We start from the raw sequence: 15,293 nt of genomic DNA, 5'->3' as shown, positions 1-15,293 counted from the left end.
AAAACTGTCAATGTGCATAAGATGTAAATACAATTTTAAAGATCATGAAAAAGATAAACTCCCACCCAGTTAGATTTTTTTTACCCATTTATGACTCTCTTGAACATTTTAATGAGTTCTAAGGACGTGTTGTAAGGACATTTCACACTCCTTGATTCCTTGCTGGGATGAATGTTTTATAATCTCCTTTCTGCTGTTTCATTTACAGTAATATTCCATTTCACGTAGGTCAAGGATTTCCTGCCCCAATTCCTTTCGCTTATGTAAAGAAGTAGTTTATCATTAAAAAAATGCCAAAGCATTGAATTGTGTGTGTACTGTAGAGAAAACTAAAAAATAAGGCAGTGCTGTACCTGTGGATATAATTATTTTTATGAAGGTGCATGAGTCCAAGTGTAATTTCATATGCCATTCTCTGTAAGGTTGTTAGATCACAGGTCAAAAGATCTGGTGTCATGCCATCTGCCTTCCTCTGGGCTCTCAGATAACGTTTCAGGTCCCCCTAAAGTGAGAAAAAGAAGGTCAATAATCTGTAGCAGCTTGAGAATGTACAAAAGCAAGAAACAAAATTAGCAATAGAATTCCTTATCTGTAGCCCTTTGGAGTCTCAACAGCTGGCATCTTGTTTTAATTGGGATGCGACCCTCATTCCAGATATCAGTAGGCAGAAAATGTCAACAGAGTTCACAAATATGGGAAAGACTTAATTCTTGTTTTGTTTATTTACCTTTATTTAACCCCTTCCCACCATCTCTTCTCAGCCCTTTAAGTGTCTCTAAATGCTGGGAGGTGGGCATTCGATCATGTGATCGCTGTGATTGGCTGTCAAAGTGGTCACATGACTGTAAAGCTCCCAAACGCAAGTAGGCATCTAAGCATGCTCTCATCACAGAAATGTTTATATTTGGGGTGCATATATGCGGCCTCTCAGCTTTAAAGCCCACCCAACGATGGGCCATATATATGCATACAGCCGATGGGAAGAAGTTCATCAAAATGTGCAGTCCCACTACCAATGCATGTTATTTGCCTAGGCGAATGACTTGCACGGTGCTCGCTGTCCCTCCTAGGATATGCGTGTCACATATCCCAATAGACATAGCACTTCAGTACGAAAGGAGGAAGGGGGCATGCCTAGTGCCGTGTCATTGGAGCAGCTGAACCTGGAAGAACCATCGGGCCTCTCAATTATGTCACAAGCAACATGGCAGTGCGGGATTGAGCAGAGGAAGAAGATAAGAGGATATCAGCAGTACAATGCTGGATCCTCTGGGTGGGTGAGTATCTTAAATGTGCACAACAGACCACCAGGTAAGCAGATCTAAAAAAAAAAATGGTGTGGCGGGCGAAGATCTTCTTTAAAGTGGAACTTAAAGGATAAGTTCACCTTAAGGAACATGTTACACCCATATTTAGGATGTACCTGCCTGTTTCACTCCCTGAGTCCCTTCCTGTTAAAGCAAGCAGAGGTTCTGAAGTCGGTGTCGTATTTAAAATCAGAGATCTGTGAATTAATAAACTACAAGTCACCGCGGCAGGCAGGCCTGTAGTTCTCAACAGACTACATGTGTGCTGATCAGTGCACTTTTAGTTAATCTGCACTGAGAACCGATCGATCGAACACCGCTGGTGGCTTGGTTCTCTCAGCTCCCCAAACAGAGAGATGCTGACTGTCAATCAGTAACTCTCCGCTCTATCCCCCCCCCCCCCCACGCTCACTGGAGCGCTAAGCTGTGGAGGGGCGGGGAGCGGCTGTCTCAGGCTCTCAGTGGCCCTCTGAGAGGCTGAGATGGACATAAGTCTAGGCACCTGGCGGATCCAGACTCCCATTGTCGGGATGACTTCAGACCGCTCTCTGCTGAAAACAGGTCACAGGAGTGCAAAACGAGTTGCCCTCCTGTGACACATAGGAGAAGCCCACAAAATGAGCTTAGGTTGGACTTCTCCTTTAAAAAGAATGAAATGAAGCGCTCACCCCCAACACTGTAGATTACTCCAGGTCTCCCTTGCTAATACAGAGGCTTCCATCACAGTTCCATGCACACCGACAATGCAGGCTCTGTCTAAAGAATGTCTTTTTATATTTTATTGCTGAGTAACTTGAAACAGAAGAGGGGTTCAGTGATTCAGGATACTCCAAAATGATCAAAAGGAGGACATTCTTCTAGCACAAATCTCTATAGCTGCAGACATGTATAAAAATACTTTACTCACAACGTCCCAGAAGCTGACTGCCACCCAGCTTCCACAGGTAGTTCATCAATGAGGGGAATAAAAGATCCTTTCCCAGACCAGGCCTTCAGGACAGTGCCCTCCAGCAAAAATCCATTAATAACATCACTAAGGTAAGAGGGAACACTAACCACCAGTATAAGAGGGAGCATGCATTACTAATGTAGGGAGTATCACTGACCACCAATATAAAGGGCACAGAGCAACGTTGACTGCCAATGTAAGAGGAAGCATTGACCACCAACGTAAGGGGCCACACTAAGCAACTAATGTACATAATCCTGACCCCCACATTCTATATGGTATATAGTCCTAACCTTATCATTCTATATGCTATGTTGAATGTTACACAATGAAGAGGGCACACCAACCACACTATACTACCAAAAGTATTGGGACACCTACCTTTACACGCACATGAACTTAGTCCATAGGGTTCAATATTGAGTTGGACCACCCTTTGCTGCTATAGCAGCTTCAACTCTTCCGAGAAGGCTGTCCACAAGGTTTAGGAGTGTGTCTATGGGAATATTTGACCATTCTTCCAAAAGCACATTTAAGAGGTCAGGCACGGATGTTGGACGAGAAGGCCTGGCTCGCAATCTCTGCTCTAATTCATACCAAAGGTGTTCTATCTGGTTTGAGATTTTGAGTGATATTTATCGATGACACTAATGTTCTGCTTACTGTTCTCATGAAGGCTTGCTGGAAAGAAATCAGTACCTACAGTGCAAGGATCTCCCTGCTTCTGCTGCATGTATTCTGTGTATCTGTGCTTTCTACAGCTCTCCTGCTGCCTTATAAATATTTTTGTTTCCGTATTTAGATCACCAATCATCAGAGTATAGCTCTGACATGAAGAATCAAAGTCCAGCACTTCTAACCTGGCCAGATGGCCAGTTCCTCAGAAAGATGCATGGTAAGTCAGTAATAGGGATGCAAGGAGCCTTCAGACAATGCTGGTGACTAGTCCCTTGCCCTTGTTTTGTCTTATTGGACACAGCTTCCATAGTGCCGGTCTTTTTTTAATAAAAAAAATGGTATTATTAAAAGCAGAAGTTTACCCATGACAACTTGTTAAAAATATTCTTGCTGTAGGCTGTCATTTTTCTGAAGCCTAGATCCCTTGAGCAGCGGTAAATCTTTAGGCTGTCAGCATGGCAGCCTCTAGTGACTCTGATTTTCAGCCCAGTGCCAAGAACAGAGAAACTTTAACCTTATAGTTAAAGATCTATAATACTTGCCTGCCAGTTTCCTGTTTGTTGTTAATCCGGATTGACCTAATTACTGTCCTACTTGCTGCCTGCCAAGACCACTGCTTGGACCTGACTACACTCTTGTTTGCTGCCTGCCCAGACCGCTGTTTGGATCTGACTAAGTTCTTGCTTGCTGCTTGGTTGGATCTCTGTTTGACTATTACCTCCTATGTCTCTTTCCCACACCCTGCGTGGATTTGACTTCTTTCTTGTCTGTAGCCCTGTGAGCAGCTTCAGTACTGTAGCCTCTCCATTCCAGCCACCCTCTTAGTGTGGTGATCTTGAGGATCATGATGGTGTCAGTTTGCAGCAAATAAAACAGAACCACTAGGATCCCTGACCCTTCTCCACTACCAAGAGCTCTGATGAAGACTAACTGCTTTTAGATTCCATGCATTGAGTAAGCCTGCATTGCCTGCCAGGGGGGCACTAAAACAACGAGTTAAAAGAATTCACCTGAAACCACACATGGCCAGTCATGGTCATGAGCCTAGCTCATGTCCTGAAGTCCTATCTGATGGCTGTCCCAGCTAGATTCTGCGCAACAATAGAAATACTGTGGCTGGGGTTGGGGCAGATGTTGGTGAAAGGAGGAGCTCAGGGGTATAATGACTGAGGATAGGAGTAATGAATATACAGCTTTTTCAAAACAGTATTTGAATATACGTCAACTGTTAGAAAAAATTCATATTGATGGTTACCAATTAATCCATAAACTATAGAATCAGGCTTTTTATATACTCATGCATCTCATCTGTGATTTATAAAATTCTCTTTTGAAAATTGAATTACAAAAGCAATGGGAGACAGCTGGTGACATAAAAAAAGAATACATCAGAACATATCTTTCTTTTGATTAGGAAGAGATGGTGTGTGCCTAATCTCCGTTATGTGGGAGTAGAAAAACTACAGTAAGCTCTAGGTACTGTAGCAATGGAGGGGCAATTCTACAGAGAGAATAGCAAGACAGTTTATGCTACTGCTGCTGGTTTGGTGGTTTTCTTGTCTTTTCCAGTTTTACTTAAAGGATATAACAGTTTCAGACATGTTGATACCAGTCCCCCCCCCCCCCCAGCGCTTCCCATACCATTAATAGTCCCCACTACAGACCTAGTAATTATGAGTGCCCTGAATTACACCAAGTAGTGCATGTGTGCCCTTTTCTCTGTAGATGCTACTGGAGAAGCCATATACTTGGAAGCACTACCCACACTATTGAAGGTCTTGGCACCATGGTTCAGGTCACCTACTGATCTGATATGTAGCGGGGGCTATTAATGGCATGAGGAGTTTGAGGGAGAGCAGTTAAGGTCAAAGTATTAGAGTCCACATGTAACATGCAGTCACAGTTTAACTCCCAAATGGTCGCTGACTCTCCAACCATTTAGAATACATCTATGCTTTGGGCTTACCAGCTGACAGAACTCCATGATAAGGAGAAAAGGTATGGTCTCTGTGCACAGCCCCAGGCATTGCAGAATGTTTGGATGTTGGAGGCTTCTGAAAAACATAAAAACAAACAACTCTCTATGTATTCTAAAACAATATGAAAATATTTTATGGCATACTCTTGTAAATCCGGAAATGTTGAAAAAAACAGTACATAAAGCATTACAGTAGATCACAAATATATGCTAGCCTATCTTAAAGGGAAAATAGTTTAAAGCCAAATTTAGTTTTATGCATTGTTTTAAGTTAATAGATTTTAAACTAATAAACATCTATTTTTTATTTAGACCACTCTGTTGCTTTTCTTTTTGAATGTTGATGGGTGGAAAACTCCAAGCCAATTATCCATAAAACTGCTATAGAACCTCTGCGTTTAGTGTAAAAAAAATCTAAAATGATACCAAAATCAAATATTGTAACCAATTTAGTGTAGAAAGCTGCAAACGGTTAAGTGCATGAATACTCAAGCACATATTTTACTCCAAAGATAAACAGATGCTCTATCTCATATAAAGTGCAACATCAAATTTACAAGCTTAAATTTGTACAAATAGTCATTAAAAAAAAGTGCTCAAGTGCATATATAAATGTATACATGTATAAATAAATTGAATTAATAGCAAAAAAGTTCATAACATTTAAGGCAACAGTAGATCTGTTTGCACATTGAATAGGTTAAGACCATTTTTTTGCTATTAATTTATTTTATTTGTACATACATTGAATATGTTATGAATTGTTTTGCTGTTATTTCATTTTATTTGTACATGTATAAATATATCTATGCACTTAAGCACCTTTTTTTCACAGCTATTTGCACGAATTTAAACTAGTAAATTAGATTTTTCACTTTATAGCAGATAGTGCATCTGTTTATCTTTGGAGCAATTATCTTACCAGCATGTTTCTGAATGTGAGAGAAAACTAGACCACCAGGAGGATACCCACATAAACAGAGAGAACATATGAACACCATGCCCACCGAATGTCTGGTAGAAAGTGAGCCCTGGATCCCAGCACTACAACTCAACTGTGATAACCACTAAAACAATATACTACCCATAGTATAGAACAATGGCTCTTCTAGCACATCGGATACACTTTTATGCTGCATTTGCCTCATTAATGTTTGCAGGCTTATTCAATAAAACACAGAGCACTGTGCAAAGTGCCCATGATGATTAAAGCAGAATTAATCAGATTTGAGCAAAGTTCATTCCTATGGTTACTTTGGATTGCTGACTTTCACACATGTAACCAAGTGCTTGGGCTTCTCTCTGCTGTTGTAATGACTGTGTATAATTCTTCACCTGTTACTACTCCCCCCCCGCATCCCCATCCCACCCCTGATCCACAGTGCTGGCATTACCCACAAGGTTTAAGTACTTTGGGAAATGCAGTCTCTCTGGGGGACTTTGCCATGAGAGAGGTTGAGGCTGTGAACTACAATGCCCACAAAAAACACTGTAAGAGGAGGAGAGAGGAGCAAGTATCCTGGGTTTTTGAGAGAGAAATAGAGAGAGAGAAAAGGGTCTCTTGTTGCTGGGGACCAAAGTGGTGTGCTCGTCTGTGTCTCTGTGCACACATACAGACTACAATAATACCTTAAGGACCAGAGTGTGGGACTGAGCTACTGGGAACTGGAGGTCTAGTATATGTTGCCAGGACTGGTAAGCAACAGCTGTGTGTGATGCTGCTTACAGATCAGGACAGGGGACTAATCTCCACTAAGAGCCTTAAATATTGCATGCAGAACCATAAAGGGACAGTAATTAAGTGCACCACCGTACATACTGGGCCCCACCGTTTAACAGGCTGAAGTCTGCAGGTCAGGTGCTAGATCCTTTACAACTAGATAAAACGTATGTCAAGGGCGCTCAGAATGTCACGACCAGGCAGATAGTGTCTTTATTGGACGGATGAAGTGGTCTTCAAACACTTAGGGCTGCACTCAAAGAGGGAAGCAATCTCTAATAGAAAACAGATGAAAGAAAAAAGGCGCCTCTAAGTGCAGAATTAAAATTTTTAATATCCCCAAACAAGATTAAAAACACTTACAGAATCGAGGATAAGAAGAGGCATAACATGAATGTTTGAAGCAGGTGATCAAGCATCAGGAGGTCCCAGTGTATCACAGCTTTCCAGGGGTAATGATATGCAGCAGCAGAAGGTCCCAGGATAACCAGCAGGTGAACACCCCAGGCTCTGGTGAAGCAATCGCGCTGTCTGAGTCAGCGTGGAGCATGAATCCTGGAAATGGCGTTAGCATGGACCGCAAACAGGAAATATGTCATCAAAATGGGACGTGTTTCGGAACTACTGATTGGTTCCTTGAAGAATCCTATCCTTGATTCTGTAAGTGTTTTTAATTTTGTTTGGGGATATTAAAAATTTTAATTCTGCACTTAGAGGCGCCTTTTTTCTTTTCATCTAGATCCTTTACAACTGCCTCCCAAAAGTATCCCTCTCGGGAGAAATAAAAACTAAATTCATTAGGGAAACAGGCACAGAGTGCTATTGACTATTGAGTGTAGAGTAGCTACAGTGGATTTTTTTTTACTTTTGATCTTATTCACTGACTGTTTATACTGCTTGCCTGCTAACATTTAATACTGATGTTGTTATTGCTTAGCTAATACTGCCTTATTAATACAGTGATTTAGACTAAATTAATAGGCTATCACCTAGTCCTAGGTCAGTCAGTTTACTGCATGCAGTTTCTCTACTTGCTCACTAATATTGGCACATTGCCATTTACGTTGCCTTGTGACAATATATTTGGTTTAACCTCTAAATATAATATAATATAATATATAAGGAAAATATAGTGGCGCTTATATCATAAATATAAATACTTATTCAATGTGAATTCAAATATATATATATATATAAAACATATACAACTAAAATTATCCACCCTTTGACATAAGTGAACATTAATTGTGCCAAAGCAAAATGTAAATTGATCCAAAAAAATATATATAAAAACATATATAGCTTTTATATATAACTTATATATATAAAAATACAAAAAGTGTTATTTTACCTCCACTCGAGCTGCCACTTTAAAATCTTACAGAATGTAGCTGATATTTTAACCTCTAAATATAATATAATATAATATAATATAATATATAAGGAAAATATAGTGGTGCTTATATCATAAATATAAATACTTATTCAATGTGAATTCAAACAAATATATATATATATAACATATACAACTAAAATTATCCACCCTGTGACAAGTGAACATAAATTGTGCCAAAGCAAAATGTAAATTGATGCAAAAAAAATATATAAAAAATATATATTTAAAAAAAAGTGTCCAAAAAAAGTCCTTAAAGGGGGGAAGAGATTCGAAAATATGTTAACGAGACAGCCTTGCCCAGATTCTCTAGAGAAGCAATTGAGGAAATGGAAGAAAAAATCTCAAGGGAAGAGATACAACAGGCAATAGCCGAAATGGCCCTGGGAAAGAGCCCAGGACCAGACGGCTATACAGCAAGGTTTTATAAAGTATTTCAAAATCTAATTATACCCTTACTTGAAAAAACATATAATTCAATAACTAAAACGCAAACCTTTGCACCACAGAGTACAGAAGCTCACATTATACTTATTCCGAAACCAGAAAAAGATCATACATTAAGTAAAAACTTTCGCCCCATTTCATTAACAAATATCGATATTAGACTTTATTCAAAAATTATATCTAATAGATTAACCCCAAGAATGCCGGAACATATAAAGCTAGATCAAACAGGGTTTATAAAAGGGCGAGAAACCAGGGATAATATAATAAAGACATGTACGCTTATGGAATATGCTCAGAGAGCCGCCATCCCAGCCTGTTTATTAACTATAGATGCTGAGAAGGCTTTTGATAGGGTGGGATGGCGGTTCTTAGAAGAGGCATTATTACAGATAGGACTGGGCCCTAGGATGTTAGGCAGAATTATGGCACTATATGCCAACTCAAGAGCCAAAATAAGAATAAACGGGATGCTTTCAGAGTTTATAAAGGTATCAAATGGGACCCGTCAAGGATGCCCCCTATCTCCTTTATTATATATAATAGTAATGGAACATCTAATTAATGCAATAAGGGAAAATAAAGATATACAAGGGATTAAAATTAGAGATAAGGAGTATAAATTGGCAGTATACGCTGATGATTTATTACTTTATATAACAAATCCTATTATAACAATCCCTAATATAATAAAAGAACTTGATAAATTTGGGGAATTAAGTAACTTTAAGGTAAATTACGAAAAATCTGAAATGATGAATATTACTCTAGAAGATAAAATGCAATCACTTTTACAAAAAGATTTTCCGTTTAAATGGCAGAAAGAGATGATTAAATATTTGGGCATCATGATTCCGAAGGATCTGAAGCAGATACAAGAACTCAATCATAATGTGATTATACGTAAAGTAATAAAACAATTGCAAAAATATGAAAGAATAACACAATCATGGTTAGGGAGAATAAATATAGTAAAAATGGAATTATTACCAAAGGTCTTATATGTATTCCAAACGCTACCCATTGCTTTATCTAAGAGGATAATGATGGATTTAAGGAAGGCTATAAATAGTTTTATATGGACAAAAAAAACCTCCCGAATAAAAAGAGAAACATTAACTAGAACAAAAGAAAATGGAGGTTTGGCTTTACCTGATTTTTTAAAATATATGCAAGCGGCATCATTGATTAGAATTATAAATTGGCAACATGACAGTAAAAATAAACAATGGGTAATGCTGGAAGAGGATATTGCAGGTATACAGTTAAAATTCCTGCCATGGATAAGACCTGAACTAAGGGAGAAAAAAAAGGAACTACCAATTTTTGTGAGAGCTACTTTAAAAATATGGGATGCGGTGCTCAAAAAAGGAAAGCTATCCTCCAGGACTGGACCCTTGTCCCCATTGATATCTAACCCAGAATTTAAGCCAGCAATGGAAAGTGTTAGCTATTTGAAATGGAATAAGATGGAGAATATAAGACTGATCCAGATCCTGGTGGATGGTAATATGCCTAGTTTAAGCGATCTTGGATTAGAAATAAAAAAACACTGGTTGCAATATCACCAACTAGAAACATTTATTGAAACCAATATAAATTTAATAAATAGACCATTAACTAAATTTGAGCAGATAATATTAAAGGAGCAGAACCATAAAAATAAACTATCTAAAATATACGAATCACTGTTACCCACAGGAGATATTAGAGACTTAATAGGAATAAAAAAGTGGGAAGAAGAGTTAGGAGAGATAATTGTAGAAGAAGAATGGAAAAAAATATTAGGAATAATACACAAAACCACAACGGCATTAAAACATCAAGAACGAAATTATAAAGTAACAATGAGATGGTATTGGAGTCCAGTGGCACTAAAAATAATTAATAAAGGTAACACAGATAAATGCTGGAGATGTGGGATAGAAAAAGGGACAATGGAGCATATTTGGTATAGTTGTAAGAAAGTAAAAAATTTCTGGTTAAGGATTTTTGAGATATATCAAAAAGTGACTGGAAAAAGACTGACTCCAGACGTGAAGATAGCATTATTTTCTCTTACGTCAGATACAGTACACAATATGAAACAGGGGATAATACAACATATGACAACAGCAGCTAGAACAATAATAGCACGTAAATGGAAAGAAACTATGAGTCCAACAATAGGAGAATGGATATGTGAAATGAACGAAATATGCTTTATGGAAAAACAAATAAGAGTAGAAGGATATATAAATAATCAACTACCAATTGTATGGAAACAATGGGAAGAGTTTAGGTCCTCTAGTGGAATGAGGGAATACTTATAATGTGGGGTGGGGGAGGGGGAGGGGAGAGAGAGGATAGGAGGGGGGAAATGGGATATTAGAGGGAGGGGGGATAGATAGGGAGGGGGGGAAGGAGGGAAAGATGTTAAGAAGAGAGGGGGGGGGGGTTTCCTTTTTTTTTTTTTTTTTTTTACTATTATTTTTTGAGTGTATGGGGATATGTTAGTAAATGTATTATATATTGAGAGAGTTTTTTATGTATGATGTAGTAAATGTACCAGAATGTATTATGGATAATTTTGAAAAAGAATAATAAAGAGAAAATTTGAAACAAAAAAAGTCCTTATAAATGTAGTGTCTTCTTATTCCATCCGCCACACCAGGCAGTGATAAGTGACTCCTCTCCCTTAAGAAAAACACACTCACCGACTCCCACTGCCTATACTTTCGTATCAGGCTATAAGCGCTTTAAAACCACCCAAATGGTGAAACAATACTCCAGTAATCCACTGTGTATATTCAGATCACTCCGCATGTAAAATAATAAAGGTGCTCCAATAGTGTAAAACAGTATAAACCAATTTATTGCACACACAAAAACTTCAACCTTTACACTCACATTCTAAAAATTGCAAAGCCAGCAAAACTATACAAAGGCACAGCAAACTTCTCAACTGAATAGCACAATATTGGGCTGCGGTCACGGCAGACCCGAGGTGTGCAAGCGTATCTCTTGAATTTCTCACCCCCTCCTCAGCATCCTGGACACAGTCTCGTATCACCACTGCCTAGTTCGGCTTCAAGCGTCACACGTCACTGGTGATGATTGCCATACAGCCACATCCCGACATGTTTCGTCATACACTGACTTGAAGCTGAACTAGGAAGTGGTTATACGTGACTGTGTCCAGGACGCTGAGGAGGGGGTGAGAAATTCAAGAGATACGCTTGCACACCTCGGGTCCGCCGTGACCGCAGCCCAATATTGTGCTATTCAGATGAGAAGTTTGCTGTGCCTTTGTATAGTTTTGCTGGCTTTGCTTTTTTTTGCATTTTCAGAATATGAGTGTAAAGGTTGAAGTTTTTGTGAAGTTTTTGTGTGTGCAATAAAGTGGTTCATACTGTTTTACACTATTGGAGCACCTTTATTATTGTACATGCGGAGTGATCTGAATATACACAGTGGATTACTGGAGTATCGTTTCACCATTTGGGTGGTTTTAAAGCGCTTATAGCCTGATACCAAAGTATAGGCAGTGGAAGTCGGTAAGTGTGTTTTTCTTAAGGGAGAGGAGTCACTTATCACTGTCTGGTGTGGTGGATGGAATAAGAAGACACTACTTTATAAGGACTTTTTTTGGACACTTTTTTTTAAATATATATTTTTTATATTTTTTTTGCATCAATTTACATTATGCTTTGGCACAATTTATGTTCACTTGTCACAGGGTGGATAATTTTAGTTGTATATGTTTTTATATATATATATATATATATATATATTTGTTTGAATTCACATTGAATAAGTATTTATATTTATGATATAAGCACCACAATATTTTCCTTATATATTATATTATATTAAATTATATTATATTATATTATATTTAAAGGTTAAAATATCAGCTACATTCTGTAAGATTTTAAAGTTGCAGCTCGAGTGGAGGTAAAATAACACTTTTTGGTCCTAGGCGCAGAGGGTGGCATTTGAATAGGGGCAGACTATTTGAATACCAGCTTTTTTCTAATATATTTGCTTTGCTTTAAATGAATTAGCCTGGTGTTTGTTTCTTGTTTCGCTAACAAAGTTGTGAGTAGGATCCTAACTTCGTACTCATCCAAAGAATAATCAGGGCCTGGAGCCAATGTGAGCACTGTGGGGAAGCGCTTCTACTACCCAGCAATTTGCCACCAGGTGTCTTTAGCATGGATTGGAGCACAGGCTTTTGCATGGAGGCACAGGAGTTTTCTGTGTCAGTGACTGTACTGAAGAAGCTGGTGACTGCTGTAATACCTGTGAGCTGTGTCAGAGAGAAGCCAAAGGTGGCAACAGAGGAAAGTGAGCCTGCTAGGGAAACCAGCGATGAAGGAACTTATCCAGGGTTGCCAAAGAATATGATGCAAAGAAAGAAAGCACACTACTCAGGTCTTGTCTCTCTACTCACCTTTGCTAAAGCTCTGGCCCAGAGTAAAGTGCACAGGGAACTGACCAGAAAGGCTGCAAATCCTTCTGTTCCATCAGGGAATAGGAACATGAAGGAGCTGGTTCTCAGGGATGCAGAGAATCATGCAAAAGGTGGGGGCTTTGGATTATGGCTTCCAATTCCTTAATATTCCCAGAGAACTGATGGAGGAAATTGAGACAGGGTTGGTGTGACAAGGAATTATGGAAATACCTCAGTGTCCCAAAACCCCCGAAGAAATCAGAACCCCCCTGTATTCTGACAGAAGTTCCTAAATGTCAGAGACAGCTGGGGAGGTTCAGCTACACCAGGGGTCTTAAACTGGCGGCACTCCAGCTGTTTCAAAACTACAAGTCCCATGAGGCATTGCAAGGCTGACAGTTACAAGCATGACTCCCTGGGGCAGAGGAATGATGGGACTTGTAGTTCCACAACAGCTGGAGGGCCACCAGTTTGAGACCACTGATCTACACAAACAAATTTGTTGTTAAAAAGGCTGGACACAGGGATCAGGAGTGTTCTATTAACATTTGGGGCCCTGACAGGAAGATGATGCAAGTCCATGACCTGGATTTTTACAGATAAATTGTTTTTTTCTTTATTTTTCTTTGTTTTTTTATTGTTTTTTGCCCATCCTCCTGTTGTTCATGCTCTAACTGGCTATTATTACAGTTTGGTGGTCATCATTAAAATTCAAGTTTAAGAACTGAACTGTTGCCTTAAGCAGGGGAAAACTTGTAAATGATGGGCCATGTTGTGCTCTCATTATGCTAGATCTGCAGAGGGGGCCCTCTGCCCTTGTTACTGACTTGCCTGTACAGTAAAGCTGTGGCTTGCATTTTATTTTTTCAATTTTTTCACAATGTTTGTTTTCTTCCAGAAAGGAGCCTAGTCAAAACATTGTGGCTAAGAACATTGGAGCTTGTTGGACTTTGCTGCTACCAAGCCAAAACAATACTTCAAGGTGGTGCACATAAGCTAAAGCCTATTGAGTTTTGGTATACAGAGCCAGTAAGAAAAAAAAGGAGAGAAAATACCCTCTCTTTCTCTGCAATGTTTCTGTGGACTGAGTTGTTTTCTTTACTGAGATTGACTTTACTTAGATGATTGTCATTATTTAGTTTAGATAAGATGTTTCTGTTCTGGGCAGCGGAGATTATCATTAAACTTTATACCTTAGGGTTATATGATGGTTAGACACCATTGATGCATTGGAGGATCATCTTTGCGGAGATGATGCTTCAAATCTAGGATTGTGATGTGTATATTGTCTGTTGCTTTTGTTCTTTTTCAGGGGGAACAACAGCAAATTATCTACACTTCAAAGGGAATGTATTCCACTGCCCTAGTCAGGCTAAAGGCTAAATTTAGTTTTTGGCTTCACTCTACTTAGTGGAGTGGTGATCTGTTTTTTGGTCTGTTCAGGTTTTCCTAAGGTGAGTGATTGATTGTTCATTTCTGCCTCTGGAAGAAGCTTCCAGAACATAGAATGGGAGGACCAACTACTGATTTATGAATATTTATTAGAACCCAACTCATCCCTGAGGAGGGGGTGTCCAGAGGGTGGCTGAAAATCTGATAAATGTTTGGGAGTCCAATTCAAAGTGTCTTTGTCCTGGGGCTGTGGCTGTGGCCCCTGGGATGCAGCCTGTGTACCGGAATTGTGTTTTCCTTAGCAGGTGTTGGGCTGAGGGACTGGAGAACTTAAGTGAAGTCTGAGAGGAGCAGCGTACAGGACAAGGAACTCCCAATCTGATTGCAAATTCCACACACAGGTGCCTGGGCTCAGTGCATCCCTACACACCAAAACAGGAAAAATTCATGGATTGAGCCGACAACACTGCAGTCCATATAACTATTTATTGGTGACTGGTTACAAAGGAGTGACAAAACAAAACAAAAAACTGATGCATGTCAGATTCTTTGTTTTGTTGTCACATTCTTTGTTTTATTGTTACTCCTTTGTAACCAGTCACCAATAAATTGTTGTATGGACTACAGTGTTGCTGGCTCAATCCATCCATTTGACTGGAGAACTTATGCTAAAAGGATTTTTGCTGGAGGGCATCATCTTGGAGTCCAGTCTGGAGAAGAATCTTCGTCTCCCATATTGAACAGTGTCTCATGGAAGCTGGAAGGCAGACAGCTGTCCTAGGACATTGTAAGTAAGACGTAGTTTTGGACTCTCAGGTGTGCATGTGTTAGAGGGATCTGACAGCCAGAGGTTACTGGATGGAATGGCTCTGCCATTACAGAGAACTAGAGATACTGGCCATTCCCTTTTACCTCCAGTCAAGGCTGTTTCAAAAAGATTTTTTAAGATTGTTCTACCATTCATCTTTGGAGTATCCTGAACCCTTAACCCCCC

At 39.2% G+C, this 15,293-nt stretch overlaps 1 protein-coding gene across 5 annotated transcripts in view; it reads right to left on the bottom strand.

Annotated features, from left to right (window-relative positions):
• The window catches only part of LMTK3 (lemur tyrosine kinase 3), a 165,292-nt gene that overhangs the window by 51,688 nt on the left and 98,311 nt on the right, over nt 1-15,293 (bottom strand). For all 5 annotated transcript variants that reach the window (XR_013263215.1, XM_077457440.1, XM_077457443.1 and 2 more), the window contains exons 7-8: nt 4,901-4,988; nt 354-502 (exon numbers count right to left, since the gene is read on the bottom strand). Coding sequence is in view for 4 of the 5 variants with exons in the window: in XM_077457440.1 (XP_077313566.1) it covers nt 354-502; nt 4,901-4,988 (237 nt within the window). In the remaining variant the exon portion in view is untranslated. The remainder of the gene's footprint in view (nt 1-353; nt 503-4,900; nt 4,989-15,293) is intronic.

The sequence above is a fragment of the Lithobates pipiens genome, unplaced genomic scaffold (genome assembly GCF_037356315.1).
Source record: "Lithobates pipiens isolate NorthernLeopardFrog02 unplaced genomic scaffold, aLitPip1_a1.2 Scaffold_27, whole genome shotgun sequence".
Lineage (NCBI taxonomy): Eukaryota > Metazoa > Chordata > Amphibia > Anura > Ranidae > Lithobates > Lithobates pipiens.
The sequence above is the reverse complement of the archived record's forward strand: the minus strand, read 5'-3'. Positions and strand labels throughout refer to the sequence as shown.